The sequence below is a fragment of the Heterodontus francisci genome, chromosome 9 (assembly GCF_036365525.1).
Source record: "Heterodontus francisci isolate sHetFra1 chromosome 9, sHetFra1.hap1, whole genome shotgun sequence".
Lineage (NCBI taxonomy): Eukaryota > Metazoa > Chordata > Chondrichthyes > Heterodontiformes > Heterodontidae > Heterodontus > Heterodontus francisci.
The window spans coordinates 107318125-107337059 of NC_090379.1; the positions used below are offsets into that span (position 1 = coordinate 107318125).

The window sequence follows — 18935 nt, forward strand, 5'->3', positions numbered from 1 at the left end:
TTCTTCTTAAATAAAAACAAGAAATGCTGGAAATACTCAGCAGGTCTGGCAGCATCTGTGGAGAGAGAAGTAGAGTTAACATTTCAGGTCAGTGACCCTTCATCAGAACTAACAAATATTAGAAATGTAAAAGGTTTTAAGCAAATAAAGTGGGACAAGAGATAACAAAAGAGGTGTTGATAGGACAAGGTCACAAAGGATAACTGACCAGAAGGTCATGAAACAAAGGCAAATGGTTTGTTAATGGTGTGGTGAAAGACAAAGCATTAGTACAGAGAGGGTGTCAATTGACTGTAAAATGAACAGCCCTGGCTGCAAGCACAACATAAAAAAAAGTGGGTAGGCACAGTAGAAACAAACTAAAATGAAATAAACAAATAAAATAATAACTAAAAATAAAAAGGGGGGCCCATCATGCTCTGAAATTATTGAACTCAATGTTCAGTCCGGCAGGCTGTAGCGTGCCTAATCGGTATATGAGATGCTGTTCCTCGAGCTTGCGTTGATGTTTGCTGGAACACTGCAGTAATCCCAGGATAGAGATGTGAGCATGAGAAGGGGGGGTGGGGGGGGGGGGGGGGGTGCGGGTTGTTGAAATGGCGAACAACCGGAAGCTCAGGGTCCTGCTTGCGGACTGAGCGGAGATGTTCCGCAAAGCGGTCACTCAGTCTGCATTTTGTCTCCCCAATGTAGAGGAGTCCACATTGTGAGCGGCGAATACAGTATACTAAATTGAAAGAAGTACAAGTAAATTGCTGCTTCACCTGAAAGGAGTGTTTGGGGCCTTGGATATTGAGGAGAGAGGAGGTAAATGGGCAGGTATTACACCTCCTGTGATTGCGTGGGAAGGTGCCGTGGGAATAGGACGAGGTGATGGGGGTAATGGAGGAGTGGATGAGGGTGTCGCGGAGGGAACGATCCCTTTGGAATGCTGACAGGGAAGGGAGGGGAAGATGCGTTTGGTAGAGGGCACTGTCAACCACAGTGGAGGGGAATCCTCGGTTGAGGAAAAAGGAAGGCATATCAGAAGCACTGTCGTGGAAGGTAGCATCATCAGAGGAGATGTGTCAGAGATGGAGAAACTGGGAGAATGGAATGGAGTCCTTACAGGAGGCAGGGTGTGAAGAAGTGTAGTCGAGGTAGCTGTGGGAGTCGGTGGGCTTATAATGAATATTAGTGGACAGCCAATCACCAGAGATGGAAACAGAGAAGTCGAGGAAGGGAAGGAAAGTGTCCGAGATGGACCATGTAAAGGTGAGAGAAGGGTGGAAATTGGAAGCAAAGTTGATAAAAATTTCCAATTCTGGGCGGGAGCAGGAAACAGCACCGATACAGTCATCAATGTACCGGAAAAAGAGTTGGGGTAGGAGGCCTGAGTAGGACTGGAACAAGGAATGTTCGACATACCCCACAAAAAGACAGGCATAACTAGGACCCATGCGGGTACCCATAGCAACACATTTTACTTAAAGGAAGTGAGTGGAGTTGAAGGATAATTCTTCTTAAAGTGGATGTACTGGCTAATTCAGTAGGTGTTTGATTACCTACTTGCTATGATCATAACAAGAGCCAATTGGACAGGTTTTCTTAAGTTTAACAAAGAAAGAGGTTAACTTTATTGTACTTAAACTGAACTAATGAAAATAATAAACTACGCGCCAAAATTCACTCACACACATACACACAAATGGGTTACAGAGTGGGGAAAGGTAGATTGGTTGAGTTAGAGTCCATCGAAAATACAGTCTGTGGAGTTTGGTGATTCAGCTGGCATCTAGCTGAATTCAGTGGTCCTGAGGCTTTTAGTTTGAAGAGGTAGATGACTGGTTCAATGGGTCTCTTGGAGACAGCGATGCAGATGATTTCCTCCAATGGGGTTTCTGATTGTAGACAGAGTACGCAAAGGTGGTCAGTCAACAGACAGGATTTGAAAGCTTTCAAGCTGGAATGGAGAGAGATACCCCCAGTTGGATCTGCATGTGTCAAGAGTCCAGTTGCTTCTCCTCTCTGCTGCAGAAAAACACAAGCTTAAAACGACAGGTGGGGAGGGCTTGTCACATGACAGTCACTCAATGATTCAAACATAGCAGTTAGCAGCACTTCTTCTTGCTAAAAGGAAAATATCTACTTTGTAAGTCTTCAATTCCCACTGTAACCACTCTCACCACAGCCGGTAATTCGATCTCCTCCGCGTCCACTTGTTTTACTCTACTCAAAACTTCGGGCCTATACAGCATCTTGCAAGGTTCTTCATTGGCATGACTTCTGCTGACACCTTTCAACAGCACAAGGGCAGGAATTTCCTAGCAAAGCCTGGGAACATCTCCCAATAGGCCCCCTTGACATAGGGAAGCCAGCCACAGCTCCCCTTATCAGAATTTAAAAGACCAGTCTCAACAGGACAGTATCCTAGTAGTTCCAGCCTATAATTCTAAGAATATAATCAAGAATATAATTAAGAGTAACAGGATAACTAAGGAAAGAGTAGGGCCCATAAAAGACCAAAAAGGTAACCTATGTATAGAAACTGAAGATGTCAGTATGCTTCTTAATGAATACTTTGCATCTGTCTTCACAAAACAGGGGAACGATCCACTTATTGTAGTTATTGGAGGCGTGTGAAATATTGGATGTGATAAACAAGGGAGAGAGGAAGTATTAAGGGGACTAGCATCCTTGAAAGTGGATAAATCATCAGAGTTGGATGAAATGTACCTCAGTCTGTTAAAAAAAGCCTGGGAGGAAATAGCTGATGCTCTGACCATTATTTTCCAGTCCTCACTGGATGCAAAAGCAATGCCAGAGCATTGGAGGACTGCTAACGTTGTGCTTTTGTTTAAAAAGGGAGCGTGGGATAGACCGAATAACTACAGGCCAGTCAGTCTAACCTCGGTAGTGGGCAAATTATTGAAATCAGTTCTGAGAGACATGATAAACGTCACTTAGAAAGGCATGGAGTAATCAAGGACAGTCAGCATGGATTTGTTAAGGGACGATCATGTCTAACTAACTTGATTGAATTTTTTGAGGAGCTAACAAGGATTGATGAGGGTTGTGGAGTTGATGTGGTCTACGATGAGCCATGTGGCCTCTTTCTGTGCCTTAAAATTTCTATGATTCTACATGGATTTTAGTAAGGCTTTTGGCAAGGTCCCACATAGAAGATTGGTTAAAAAAAACCCACGAGATCCAGGAGAATGTAGTAGGCTGGATGCAAAATTGGCTCAGTGGCAGGAAACAAAGGGTAATTGTTGACGGGAATATCTGCAACTGGAAGGCTGTTTTCAGTGGGGTTCCACAGAGCTCAGTACTAGGTCCCCTGCCTTTTGTGGTATATATTAATGATTTGGACGTAATTGTAGGGGCATGATCAACAAGTTTGCAGATGGCACAAAAATTGGCCGTGTGGTTGGCAATGAGGAGGGAAGCTGTCGACTGCAGGAAGATATCAATGGACTGTTCAGGTGGGCAGAAAAGTGGCAAATGGAATTCAACTAGGAGAAGTGTGAGGCAGTGCATTTGGAGAGGTCAAACAAGGAAAGGAATACACAATAAAAGAGAGGATACTGAGAGGTGTAGAGAAAGTGACGAATCTTGGAGTACATGTCCACAGATCCCTGAAGATAGCAGGACAGGTCGATAACGTGGTTAAGAAAGCATATGGAATACTTTCCTTTATTAGCTGAGGCATAGAATATAAGAGCAGGGATATTATGCTGGAACTAAATAAAACACTAGTTAGGCCAGAACTTGAGACCCTTGTGCAGTCCTGGTCACCTTATTACAGAAAGGATGTAATTGCACGAGAGGTGCAACAGAGTAGATTTATGAGGATGTTGCCAGAACTGGAAAATTGCAGCTAGGAGGAAAGATTGAATAGGCTGAGGTTGTTCTCCTTGGAACAGAGGAGGCTGAAGGGAGATTTTATTGAGGTGTACAAGGTTGTGAGGGGCCTGGATAGAGTGGATGGGAAGGACCTATTTATCTTAGCAGAGAGATCAGTGATGAGGGGGGATAGATTTAAAGTGATTGATAGAAGGATTAGAGGAGAGATGAGGAAAAAGATTTTCACCCAGAGGGTGGTAGGGGTCTGGAACTCACTGCCTGAAAAGGTAGGAGAGGCAGAAACCCTGAACTCAATTTAAAAAGGTGTTTGGATATGCACCTGAAGTCCTGTAAACTTAAGGGAAACTAACCAAGTACTAGAAAATGGGATTAGGATGGGTGGCTTGTTTTTCAGCCAGCGCAGACACGATGAGTAGAGTGGCCTCCTTCTATACTGTAAATTTTTCTACATTTTCTAAATATTCTAAATATCTGCAAAAAAGGAATGTGCAGGGTTGTGGGGAGTAGACTGAGGAGTGGTAGTACGTGAATTGCTCCTTAGGAGAGCCAGCACAGACATGATGGGTCATAGAGAGACATACAGCACTGAAACAGGTCCTTCGGCCCACCGAGTCTGTGCCAACCATCAACCACCCATTTATATTAATCCTATCACCTACCTACCCTAGGGGCAATTTACAATGGCCGATTTACCTATCAACCTGTAAGTCTTTGGCTGTGGGAGGAAACCGGAGCGTCTGGCGGAAACCCACGCGGTCACAGGGAGAACTTGCAAACTCCGCACAGGCAGTACCCAGAACCGAACCTGAGTCACTGGAGCTGTGAGGCTGCGGTGCTAACCACTGCGCCACCCAAATGGCTTTCTTCTGTGCTGTAACAATTCCATGAATTTGAGACACCCTATGGCAGAGATGGGATTTACTTCTCCCAACCTGGAAATTTTAGGGCCATAATGCTTCGATTCCTGTTCCCATTAATTCCCACAAATCATAGGCTGCAATTCTAGTTTATCCCTCATTTCCTTCTTGACCAGGGCTTGAAATAGTGCCCCAGCAAGGAGTCAGGTACTTCGTGATAGGACAATTTGATACAGCAATGACCCTTCTCCATCGTAGCAGCTGCTGGTGGCACGCGTGAATCGGCACTGACTCACGCATTGCTCAAATGATATAATTTCCTCTCATAAATTGAGCCACGTCCAATCATAATACAGGTTACTGCGAATGGTGCCGCACAGTAACTAAGAGAGCTCATACTTAACACAAACTCCATCTTTATTCATAAACAGGAAGTTATGCAGTCTTCATTTTGCTGTGTTCAAACTAAAACCTTCTTTAAAAAAAAAACAAAAGACAAACATATACTTGAAAAAAACCTCAGTCCTCAAAAGATAAAGACGCTTGGCTGGTTGGGGTTCATCGTAATGTGGTTAGAGATGGAGAGCAGAGTCCAGAATGGGAGGGGGAGTAAGAGGAGATGAGTTCACTGCATGGCTGCTCCAACATAGTATCAGAGCCTCGAAGGAGGCTGCCTGACATCTTCCTGATCACCCGCAGTCAGATGGGGAGTTGTGTCAGTCAGAGAGTTCAGAAAGGAAGCAACAACAAATAGGCAGATGTGAGTAAATAAGGAGAGTTTTTTTCCATTGGCAGGAGGGTCGGTAACCAGAAGACACAGGCATAAGACAATTGGCAAAAAAACCAGGGGGAGATGAGCAGAATTTGTTTTACGTAGCAAGTTATGATGATCTGAAATCTGGCCTGGGGTGTAGAAACAAATTCAATAGTAACTTTCAAAAGGGAATTGGATAAATACTTGAAAAGAAAAAACTTGCAGGGCTATGGGGTAAGAGCAGAGGAGTTAGATTAATTGGATAGCTCATTCAAAGAGCTGGCACAGGCAAATGGGCTGAATGGCCTCCTTCTGTACTGTAGGATTATATGATTCAGGGAAAGGTTAGGAATGAGATTTAGGATTAAAAAGATCAAGAGAGATTACAAACTCATTGAGTGAGAAGGGAAGAGGGTAATTAAAACCAGCCAAGAGAGGTGAGTGACTGCAAAGCTCTTTGAAAAGGTTGCGAAGGTAATACACACTTACACAATAAAATTATCCTACATCCCTCCCTCCAGTTTCACTGTCACACTGAAGCCTCACTGGTCCTGATCTGGGAACCATCCCCAAGACATCTGTCTAACACAGGCAGGTGAACAGAGAAGAAACAGGTAGTTGGGCAAGAATTGAATTTGACTGAGAGAGAAATGTAAACTATTTTTTGTTGAACCCCCCTCCCCTCCACTTCTCATATTATAGCTGGTTTTCTAATTACCTTTGGGGAAAATTGTTTTCTTGTAAAGGTTTGAATTCCTGACCTGCTTTAATCTCAGTTAGAGAGCTACTACTGACCTTAGGGCCCCAGACTGGGATCTGGAAAATAACCAGCCTGTATTCCCACTATTGATCACTATCCTGTTGGAAGGTGCTGTTTGGATGTTGGGTGAGGACAGGATCAGGCTTGGCTGTGATTCCTCCCATGGTCAAACAGTGTACAGGCACACTGGCCATTGTGCGAGACACTCGAGAGCTCCCAGCCTCTGCGGAATTATATTTCAAGAAGAAGTTAGCACCTTCAGGAGAAGAGGAGAGAAAATGGGAGCTCTTTTTCAAAGAGTTAAATGCCAACACCCAACCACAAATGTTGGAAATAATCAGCGATTCAGTCAGTATGTGGAACAGCAGAAATGTCGAAGGTGTGACCCTGCATCACATCTCAGCTATACCAGTTTGCCAGGCTCACATATGAAGGAGAGGGATGGCCATGAAGCAGCTGACTGTGGCCTGTGCTCCCTGGAGCATAAGGCAGTACCAGTGGGGAGAAAATGAGGAAATAAGTTTGAGAGGTTGACATTTCTAAGGATGCAGAACGTCATCAGAAATACCAAAACACAGCATGAAGGGCCCAGACGCCTCACCCCAGAATCACAAACCTCTCCATTTGGATCCAAGTTCTCACCTTCACCAGTCTGAGGCCCAAAACTGAAAATATAATTTTGTTTTCTCTCTTATAGCTTAATAATTTAACTTGACTTTACAGCTGGTAAACAGACACAGTGAATTCTCTCTTAGTGTCCTGGCCAATATTTATCCCTCAACCAACATCCTTAAAAACAGATTATCTGGTCATTACCACACTGCTGTTTGTGGGAGCTTGCTGTGCGCAATTTGGCTGCTGCGTTTCCGACATTACAACAGTGACTACACTTCAAAAAGTACTTAATTGGCTGTAAAACGCTTTGGGACATCCTAGGGTCATGAAAGAAGCTTTATAAATGTAAGTCTTTCTTACAGAAGTCCAATGACAAAAAACAAATGATGGGAAGGGAAGATAACCACAAGTACTATTTGGCTTCAGATTCAGACTCGGGCACTGTTACAAAGATAGATTGTTTTAAATATTTTTTTAAAAAGAAAACAAATACGGTTCTTCTTCCACTAGGCAAAGCCAACACCGTTAGTATGAAGTGCAAGGAGATGGCTGATGTTGACTTTCCTCAGTTAATCTTCAATGACAATGGGCTCATCAATGGGGGGAGGCTTTGAGCCTTTTGCAGGATCTGAGGGGCACTGTTCAATCGCAATCTGTGCTTGGGGCCGCCTCCCACTCTGTCTCCTCTCAAAGGAAGTAAGTAACTTGCGGATCTTCCTGCAAAACAATAAATACAGGCGTTTATTCATTATGTCTTTTACATATATATATTCTGACTGAGTCATCATCAAAGTTAACGTCTGAGTGATGCCAGGCTGATGGCTGATTAATTCTCATCACACCTCCCAAACTGCAAGTTCAAGGAAAGAAGGAACTTGCACTTATGTAGAGTGATTTAACATCCTCAGCAAGTTCTAAAGTGCTTTGCTCTCACTGAATTATATAGAATTTAAAACACAGAAACAGGCCATTCCCCCAACTGGTCTCTACCAGTGTTTACGCTCCTCACAAGCTTCCTCCCACACTATACGTCACCTAACTATCAAAGCACATCATAATTTTAAAGACCTCTATTAGGTCACCCCTCAGCCTTCCCTTGCTCTAGGAGAGTCCCGGCCTGTTCAGTTTTTCCTGATAGTTTTGAAGTGCACTCGCTGTTGTAATGTAGGCAAATACGGCAACCAATTTGTGCACAGCAAGCTCCAGCAAACAGCAAGAGAGATGAATAAAGACAGGAACTTGAATTTCGACAGCATTTTTCATGACCTCAGGACATCCTGAAGCACTTTACCTTCTGTGAAGTACTTTTTGAAATATAGTCACCGAGGTAATGTAGGAATGATCAGATAATCTGTTTCAGTGATGCTGGGTCAGGGATAAATATTGGCCAGGATACCGGGAGAACTCCCCTGCTCTTTGAATATTGCTGTGGGACCTTTATGCCCACCTGAAAGGGCAGATGGGGCCATGGTTTTACATAGAATTAGAACTCCCAGTGCAGAAACAGGCCATTTGACCCAACAGGTCTGTACCAGTGTTTATGCTCCACACGACCCACCTTCCACTTTGCTTTATCTCACCCTATCAGCATATCCCTTAATTTATTCTCCCTCATGTGTTTGTCTAGCTTCTCCGGTATTAAACAATAACAACTCTTATTTATATATCACTTTTAATGTAATAAAACACCCCAATATGCTTCACAGGAGCAATATAAAACAAAATATATACACCAAGCCACATAAGGAGATATTAGGTCAGATGATCAAATGTTTGGTCAAAGAGGTAGGTTTTAAGCAGTGGGACCTTGTCAAAATCTCCCCTTAATCTCTCTGCTCGAAGGAGAAGAACCCCAGCTTCACCAAGTAATGAAATACCACTGCACAAGAGGCCAGAACTAGATGAGCACACAAGATCTTGGAGGATTGTGGGGCTGAAGGAGATTATGGAAATAGGAAGGGACAAGACCATGGAGGGATTTGAACACAAGGAAGAGAATTTTAAAATCGAGGCATAACTGAACCAGAAGCCAATGTAGGTCAGCAAGCACAGGGCTGATAGGTGAATGGGACTTATTGTGAGTGAGAATATGGGCAGCAGAGTTTTGGATGACCTCAAATTTTTAGATGTTGAAATATGAGAGGTTTGCCAAGAGAGCATTGGAATAGTCAAGTCGAAAGGTACCAAAGGCATGGATGAAGGTTCCAGCAGCAAGTAAGCTGAGGCAGGGATGGAGACAGGCAATGTTATGGAGGTGGAAGTAGGCAGTCTTGTGATGGAGAGGATATGGGGTCAGAAGCTCAGCTCATTGTCAAATAAGGAGCCAGGGCTAAAAGGCAGACAGTGGCCATGAAGCAGGTTAGAGTTGTGGTTAGGGAACAGAGTTTGTAATGGGGACTAAAGATAATGGCTTTGGTCTTCCCAACACTTCATTGGAGGAAATTTATGCTCATCCCATAATGGAGGTAGGACAAGCAGTGTGACAAATCAGAGGCACTGGAGAGCTCAAGAGAGGTGGTGATGAGAGCTGGGTGTCATCACTGTAAATGTGGAACATGACTATGTGTTTTCAGATGATGTTGCTAATAGGCAGCATGTAGGTGACAAATAGGGCCAGGGAAAGATTAATGGAAGACTCCAGAGGTAAAATTGCAAGAACTGGAGGAGAGGTAATCGCAGATGATTTTATGGTAACAACTGGATAGATAGGCATGCATACAGCAGCAGTTCTGAAAAAGGCAGCAAATCACAAGCCTCAAGTAGGGAAACGAAGTCTCTGGAACAATCTCTGACAAACAGGAGATTCCAATTTTCCCAAATAATAAATGATAATGTACTTACTACTGATATGAACTTGGAAGTGGTAGAAGGGAGTCAGTATTACCCTACCACCCCACCCCCCACCCCCACCGTGTCTTTCTGAGGTTGGGGGTAGTAGATAAGAACTGAGCGCTTCCCCACTTGATAACTGCACCAATCTGTGTATCACACTGTGTAACTGCACCAATCTGTATATCACACTGTGTAACAGCACCAATCTGTATATCACACTGTGTAACAGCACCAATCTGTATATCATACTGTGTAACAGCACCAATCTGTATATCACACTGTGTAACTGCACCAGTCTGTATATCACACTGTGTAACAGCACCAATCTGTATATCATACTGTGTAACTGCACCAATCTGTATATCATACTGTGTAACAGCACCAATCTGTATATCATACTGTGTAACTGCACCAGTCTGTATATCACACTGTGTAACAGCACCAATCTGTATATCACACTGTGTAACTGCACCAGTCTGTATATCACACTGTGTAACAGCACCAATCTGTATATCACACTGTGTAACTGCACCAGTCTGTATATCACACTGTGTAACAGCACCAATCTGTATATCATACTGTGTAACTGCACCAGTCTGTATATCACACTGTGTAACAGCACCAATCTGTATATCATACTGTGTAACAGCACCAATCTGTATATCACACAGTGTAACTGCACCAGTCTGTATATCACACTGTGTAACAGCACCAATCTGTGTATCGCTCTGTGTAACTGCACCAGTCTGTATATCACACTGTGTAACAGCACCAATCTGTATATCATACTGTGTAACTGCACCAGTCTGTATATCACACTGTGTAACAGCACCAATCTGTATATCATACTGTGTAACAGCACCAATCTGTATATCACACTGTGTAACTGCACCAGTCTGTATATCACACTGTGTAACAGCACCAATCTGTGTATCGCTCTGTGTAACTGCACCAGTCTGTATATCACACTGTGTAACAGCACCAATCTGTATATCACACTGTGTAACTGCACCAGTCTGTATATCACACTGTGTAACAGCACCAATCTGTATATCATACTGTGTAACTGCACCAGTCTGTATATCACACTGTGTAACAGCACCAATCTGTATATCATACTGTGTAACAGCACCAATCTGTATATCACACTGTGTAACTGCACCAGTCTGTATATCACACTGTGTAACAGCACCAATCTGTGTATCGCTCTGTGTAACTGCACCAGTCTGTATATCATACTGTGTAACAGCACCAATCTGTATATCACACTGTGTAACTGCACCAGTCTGTATATCACACTGTGTAACAGCACCAATCTGTATATCACACTGTGTAACTGCACCAGTCTGTATATCACACTGTGTAACAGCACCAATCTGTATATCATACTGTGTAACTGCACCAGTCTGTATATCACACTGTGTAACAGCACCAATCTGTATATCATACTGTGTAACTGCACCAGTCTGTATATCACACTGTGTAACAGCACCAATCTGTATATCATACTGTGTAACTGCACCAATCTGTATATCACACTGTGTAACAGCACCAATCTGTATATCATACTGTGTAACTGCACCAATCTGTGTATCGCTCTGTGTAACTGCACCAATCTGTATATCACACTGTGTAACAGCACCAATCTGTATATCACACTGTGTAACAGCACCAATCTGTATATCATACTGTGTAACTGCACCAATCTGTGTATCGCTCTGTGTAACTGCACCAATCTGTATATCACACTGTGTAACAGCACCAATCTGTATATCACACTGTGTAACAGCACCAATCTGTATATCATACTGTGTAACAGCACCAATCTGTATATCATACTGTGTAACTGCACCAATCTGTGTATCGCTCTGTGTAACTGCACCAATCTGTATATCACACTGTGTAACAGCACCAATCTGTATATCACACTGTGTAACAGCACCAATCTGTATATCATACTGTGTAACTGCACCAATCTGTGTATCGCTCTGTGTAACTGCACCAATCTGTATATCACAGTGTAACTGCACCAATCTGTGTAACAGCACCAATCTGTGTAACTGCACCAATCTGTGTATCACTCAGTGTAACTGCACCAATCTGTGTATCACACTGTGTAACTGCACCAATCTGTGTATCACTCTGCGTAACTGCACCAATCTGTGTAACTGCACCAATCTGTGTATCACTCTGTGTCACTGCACCAATCTGTGTGTCACTCTGTCACTGCACCAATCTGTGTATCACTCTGCGTAACTGCACCAATCTGTGTAACTGCACCAATCTGTGTATCACACTGTGTAACTGCAGCCCTGCTCCATGTAAACTGGGGTATAGTAGTACAGTAGTTACGTTACTGGACTAGTATTCCAGAGGCCTGGATCCATCGACATTAATTCAAATTCCACCAGTGCAGTTGGGAAATGTAAATTCAGTTAATTAAATAAATCTGAAATAAAAAGTTAGTATCAGCAATCGTGATCATGAAACTACTGGACTGTCATAAAAACCCATCTGGTTCATTAATGTCCTTTAAGAAAGAAAATCTGACTTCTTTACAGTGTATGGCCTATACTCCAGACTACAGACCCACAGCAATGTGGCTAATTCTGAAATGGCCTAGCAAACCATTCCGTTTGGAGATGGGCAATAATTGCTGGCTTCGCTAGTGATGCCCACATCCCATGAATAAATTAATAAAAAATAAATTTACATGCAGCCCTCCTCCGTGCACACACTTACACACAACCCCATTCATACCACTCATACATGCTGCCCCATTTTGTGCATGCATATGCACTGGACAACTCACACTGCTCTGTGCCTGTGTACATATGCCTGTCACACTCTGTTCCTGCACACTCACAGACAGACCCAAATACTGCTGTCCCATTGGTATTGAAAATGTTTAAAAGCCAACACCTGAGCCTTTTTTAACTTGAAAAAAATTAAAAACTGGTTTCTCAGCTGCTGCAATTCAGAAGCAGTGTGAGACTTTCCTCATCCCACCGGTAGCCGTCCGATCCCCCGATTCGCAGATTCAGGTTTACACCACCTCTATCCCGAGTCGATCTCATTCCTTCTCCAATGAAAACTTCTAGCATAAATTGATTTGATTGCTATCAGTGCAAAAATGGCATCAAAGTGCTTCAAGCCCCTTGAGGCACATGGTTCATGACTGGTGAGCAACATGAGGAGGTTTTTGTGACGCAGGTGTCACGGTGGATAACACATCACATCAGTAGAGATCGCCAAGTCTGTCACAACTCCACCCACTGATAAACTCCATCAAGATATCTGAATCTCGTCCATGTTATTTTGTGAAATGAGTACAATATGAAACAGGTACTGGCCCCCTTCCCCACTCTGGGACTATCACAATATGACAGCACTTGAATACGTGAGTGACACGAACACAGCTATCCTCAATCTGCTCAACCATAATTGTGACACAGAGAGCTTCAAGTTACTGATCAAAGGACTAGTAGCAGAATGTTATAAGGCTGCTTCTGCTCGTGAGGTCCAGAGTTATTCATAGCTGTATTGTGCATAACAAGAAAGTTGTATGTTTGAAATCAAATGACACATTCTGTTCTCTCTCCTTATATTGTTGAAATTGTAACTCAATTCCTACTGTAACTCATTCTCTCCCAGAACCTCCAAACAGGGACATCTTACTTCCCTCAAGATTCCACTTCCTTCCTACTATCAACAGGCTTTGAAACCCCAAGCTTGGCAACACATTTGTTTTTAATCATGGTAAACCAAGGTGGACAGAAATGATCACATCGCACAGTGCAGGATACCGCACAGACTGAATGAAAAGATACAATGTACACTGTGAGGTTGTGATAAGGTGATACCAAGCGTGGGATTTAAAAAAGATTGTTATCAGGAAGAAAGGGAAAACAGAAAGAGGGAAGGAGTTGCACAGTTTGTAGGTCCTGGACTTGATATCAATGTAGTGAGGATAGTGATCATATTGGTCAGGTATTTACTGATCTTCACTGCACTTCCTGATTTACCTAATCTTCTCTCCTACTCTTTTCAATCTGAATGGTGCCTTCACCTTAGTTTCTTAATGAACAAGCCTTATTGCGCCTTTTGGGAGAAGAGGGAACAATGGCTTTGAAGAACTGGCACTGAGACTCTCGTGTAACCTTAGGTATCAAGAGTCGATGATGATCTGCTTAGGGCTGGAAACCTTTAGCAGTCTTACCTGGTTTCATCAGTTGCCATGAAAAAGACGTTGCCAGGGCCATCGATCCAGTTTAGCCGCCTACGCTTCACTGGTGGCACCGAGACTGCTCGTGGAGCTCTGACACTGGCTGGGTAAGACCTCCCATTGACCACAGAGTTTCGAGCAGGTCCCTGCAGGAGGGCAGAGGACAATAATGATAACTGGGAAAAAATAAAATGGCCTTGTGTAGACGGCATTCTTCAGCTAGCTCACTATATCCCACAACAACTTAAAACACCATTAGGTGGATCAAACTGGTCAAAACCAGTGTTTCAAATCCAGACCAAGGGCTCTCCACAGCAGAGTTAAGGTGTTGGAAGATATAGCACTTCCCTCCTCCATTAGGACAGTCAGCTCTCCATTGGGAAGACCAGGGCAGACTTCAACTTGTTACCTTGATTCCCCACTACCCCATCCCCCAGTGCCACCAGTTAATATAAAAAGGGACCCTTGTCTCTCATTTTTGGATACATTCTTTCACTGGTTGAAGCAGCTATTGGTCACAATTGGAGTTGTACTCATGTGAAATCAGAAGTTAAATTCTAACTGGATCTTATTTTACCAATGAGGAAAATCACAGTCTGCTGAAATTCACCGAATTCTGCTGAAATTAACTGAATTCTGCTAAATTTCACCTGATTCTCCTAAAGTTCACCCAATTCTGCTGAAATACATCAGATCCTGCTGAAATTCACTGGATTCTATTTAAATTAACATAATAACAACTTAAGAAATAGGCCATTTGGCCCTTCCAGCCTTTTCTGCCATTCACTAAGATCATGGCTGATCTTCGATCTGAACTCCACCTTCCTGCACCATCCCCATATTCTTTGATTCCCTTAGTATCCAAATATCTATTGATCTCTATCTTGAATATACTCAAAAGACTGAGCATTCACAGCTCTTTGGGGTAGATAATTTCAAAGATTCACAAGCCTTCGAGTGAAGAAATTTCTCATAGTACTAAATGATCAGCTTCCTCCCATCTACCCTACATAGCCTCTTAAGAACTTTATATGTTTCAATGAGTTCACCTCTCATTTTTCTAAATTCTAGGGAATATTGGCCTAGTCTACATAAACTCTTCTCATATGACAATCCCCTCATCCCTGGAATCAGTGTACTGAATCTTCGTTGCACTCCCTCTAAGGCAGGGTTGTCCAATCTTTTGTGCGTGGGGGGCCACATTACAATTTTTGTCTTACATAGGGGGCCGGTGAGACAATTTCGGAAAGATAAAGGCATGAAAAATTTATCTTACTATTAATCAAAACAACAAATGTGTATTTTTATGAAGAAACTTTAAATGAGGAGATTAATTTATTGACTTACTTTCTTGTCACTATATTGGACACTGATTTAGTGAGATACCTGGTGTTTTTTTGCTTGCACAGGTCGTCAATATTTGCCCGCACACTTGGTTTAGCACTGTGGAGCATTCCAGATAGATGTTCCGGATAGATCTTGATCACTCTATCTCCCTGTGTCCCCCCTCTCTGTGTTCCCCACGGTGTCGTCCTCGCTCTGTGTCTCCCCCTCTTATCTCTGTCCCCCATCTCTCTCTTGTGGGAGAATCTAGAACTAGGGGTCCCTGTTTAAAAATAAGGGATCACCCATTTAAGATATAGGAGAAATTTCTTCTCTCAGAGAGTCATGAGTCTTTAGAACTCTCTTCCTCAAAAGGCAGTGGATGCAGAGTTTTTGAATATTTTTAAGGCAGAAGTAGATAGACTCTTGATAAGCAAAGGGGTGAAAGATTATGGGGGTAGGCTGGAATGTGGAGTTGAGGTTACAATCAGATCAGCCATGATCTTGTTGAATGGCGGAGCAGGATCGAGAGGTCAAGTGGCCTACTCCTGCTCCTAATTCAGATGTTCATGTCCCCTCTCTCTCTTTCCCCCACCCTCTCTCTCTCAGCACCCCCTGTGTCTGTCTCCTCTACCCACCACCCCCCAGCACACTCTTTCGCCCCTCTCTCTTTCTCTGCCCCTCTCTCTCTGCTCCCCTCTCTATCTCTCTGTTCCCCCACCTCTCTTAGTCTGCCTCTCCTCTCTGATAGCTACAGACAGCGGGAGCACTCAGCACTGCAGCTTTGTGGTGGATCAGTTATTTTAAAAGATCGCAAGTCAGTTTCACAGCTAACAGGTGCTGGGAGCAGGAACAGCGGTTTCTGAACTTCGAACAGATTTGGCATTTAAAAAAAAAGTTGGAACCCACTGGAAAATCTCAAATCTGTCCTAAGTTGGGAAACCACTGTTCCCGATGTCAATACCTGTCAGCTATGAAACTAACCTGCAATCTTTTTTTAAAAGCCTGTCTGGAAGAAGAAGCTAATTGAAAATTTCTCATCTCTGAAATGAAATCCATGGGGCGGATGGAAACATTTGGTGGGCCGGATGCTGGCCCACGGGCTGTATGTTGGACAACCCTGCTCTAAGGCAAGTATATCCTTCCTAAGGTAAGGAGATCAAAACTGTACAGATTACTCCTTGTGTGGTCTCACCAAGGCCCTATAGACATGCAGTAAGACTTCTTTACTCTTGTACTCCAATCCCTTTGTAATAAAGGCTAACAGACTATTTGCTTTCCTAATTTCTTGCTGTACCTGTATGTTAAACTTTGTGATTTATGTACAAGGACACCCAGGTCCTTCTGAATACCAACATTTCCCAGTCTCTCAACTTTTAAAAATATTCTGCTTTGCTATTTTTCCTACCGAAGTGGGTAACTTCATACTTCTCCACATTATATATTGTATCTGCCATGTTTGTACCCACTCACTTTGGATTTGACCCCAGCGCCTCAAACACTCTCAGCAGAACCTCAGTTCTGCCTATGTCGTTGATTCCTATGCAGACTACAACAACTAGATCCACCCGCTTCCACTCCAAATTCTTCTCCAATCAGGAGAAGATCTCCTGAACCCTGGCACTGGGCAGGCAACACAACCTCTGAACTCCCCGAAGCTGCAAAAACAGTATCTATCCCCCTAACTATACCATCCCCCATCACTACCACATTCCTTTTCACACCCCCCACTTTAATGGCCTCCTGGACCATGGAACCATGGTCAGTTTGCTAAGCCACTCTGCAGACTTTGCACTCATCCATACAGGTTGCAAGAACCTTATACCTGCTGGATAAGGACAAAGACTGAGGCTCCTCCAGCACTGCACCTCTTACCTGCCTCTGACTCGCAATCACATTTGCCTCTGCCTGACCACTAACCACACCTGCACGACTACCTAACCTAAGTGGGGTGGGGGGGGGGGGGGGTGGTTGTGTGTGGCTGCATCCTGGATCAAAGTGTCCAGGTAACTCTCTCCTTCCCTAATGCATTGCAATGCCTGCAGCAGATTCTGCCAACATTTATCAAATTCTGCTAACATTCACCGATTCTGCTCAGGTGGGTTTTTTTTGGGGCAAATATTCGGAAACATTGCCAGCATTAATCTTCTTTCTGTTACAATTTTTCTTATTTCTCTGATTTATTTATACCAGCATGGCCTGGAGCTGTCTCAGCACCATTTCCCAATTCCACTTAAGCTGTAAATATGCTGATCCACAGATTCTTCCTCCTCTGCGCATCTTCTTCCTTCTTCTTGGGCAGTCCCTTGGGAACAAGGATGACTTTCTTCCACTCCAGTGTTGTGCTGCAGGAGCAGGCTGGTAGGGGACCTTTGTCTTCCGGATGTTTAGCTTAAAGCCCATTCTTCCCTGCAATGTCTGCATCTCGAACTTAATCTTTCCCAGGAGCTTCAGTCCTGAATCCCTCACCTCCAAACATTAGCCTCTCAATCTCTTTCAGATGCTTACTGCCTAGCTGCAATTTTTAATGGTTTGCAACTTTGCAAGGTCAGAATGTTTTGTACGTCTGAGCCGTCAGGCCTACTTTACTGATTGATTCTTCCATAAACAGTGCTGTTCTGCAGCACAGGACAAAGCTAAGAGCTGGACGAGCACCCTCTCAAACAGAGACATCCATTTTTCCACCAAGCATAGGTGGAGTTTCTCTGCCGCTTTGGATAATAGGAAAGAACTCCCATTCCACAAAAGCTGGGAACTGCACCAAAATGATCATTAGTCTTGTGAAATGGGGCTTGGGTCTCCAGAGTCCTACCTCTACATTACTTACGTAATGATGAATAGATTAAAGTTCCCACCGCAGTGCACACCAAACTCCCCCCACCAACCTGACGATGTCACCCAACCATTGCTGCAGAGAGCCACGACCACATGGAGCACAGTCAGAAGGGGACTGGAGAGTCAGGAATCGTGACTGGGGTGGTCTCAGCATTTGGGGCATCTCTGAAATCGGGGTGGGGCTCTGTATTCAGTGGGGCGGTGGGATCAGATAGAGATTGGAGAATGGGGTCTCGGGGACCAAAGGAGAAGGGAAGAGAATGACTAGGAGTCACAGGATTAGGGCTGAAGGGGAGGAGTGGTTAGGGTTGGGATGGGCACCATTATTCTCTGCAGACCCAGGAGCAGCCACTTATAGTGCAAGAACCAAGGAGGAAGGGAGGAGGAAGGTTCTTCGAACATGAGCTATGAGACTGCATGCTTCTAATTTAAAGGGGTATTATGTGCACAGCACAGCAGCACAGGTACAGAACATGATAATGGCTGTGCAGGAGGAAAGCTGCGGTCAGACTGAGAGCAACAGGTGTGAAGCACAAGCTGAGCATTCAAAACCCAAACCAAAACACGAGTGGCTGGAGAGAGTGGCAGAGAGTAAAGCTGCGATTGGAGGATCACATCTCACTCCACTAGTATGTAAGGTACTGACAAGCTGCTAACAGTCCCCTACCCATCCTTGAGTACTGCAAACATTAGGAGCTGCAGCACAATGAGGGAGGAGTCTGCAGAACCTTAACCTCTCCCCATCCTCCATTCCATTCAACTGGGGTCTTCCAAGCACTCCAGCCCTAAAACAGCCACTTTGCCCTGTGCAACTTGCCAACATAACAGATCCCAGGCTCAGGATATCCCTCCCTCAATGGAAAAGGACTCCAGGATGATGGTGACCAG

General features: G+C 43.8%; 1 protein-coding gene across 3 annotated transcripts in view; it reads right to left on the reverse strand.

Moving 5' to 3' along the window:
- Positions 1 to 5102: 5102 nt before the first annotated feature.
- LOC137373960 (metastasis-associated protein MTA1-like) overlaps positions 5103 to 18935 on the reverse strand; it is a 141576-nt gene continuing 127743 nt past the window's right edge. For 2 of the 3 annotated variants that reach the window (XM_068039640.1, XM_068039638.1), the window contains 2 exons: positions 13884 to 14035; positions 5103 to 7549 (listed from right to left, as the gene is read on the reverse strand). In XM_068039640.1, the coding sequence (XP_067895741.1) occupies positions 7402 to 7549; positions 13884 to 14035 (300 nt within the window). In that variant the 3' untranslated portion in view covers positions 5103 to 7401. The remainder of the gene's footprint in view (positions 7550 to 13883; positions 14036 to 18935) is intronic. The other variant, XM_068039639.1, reaches the window with a different exon arrangement.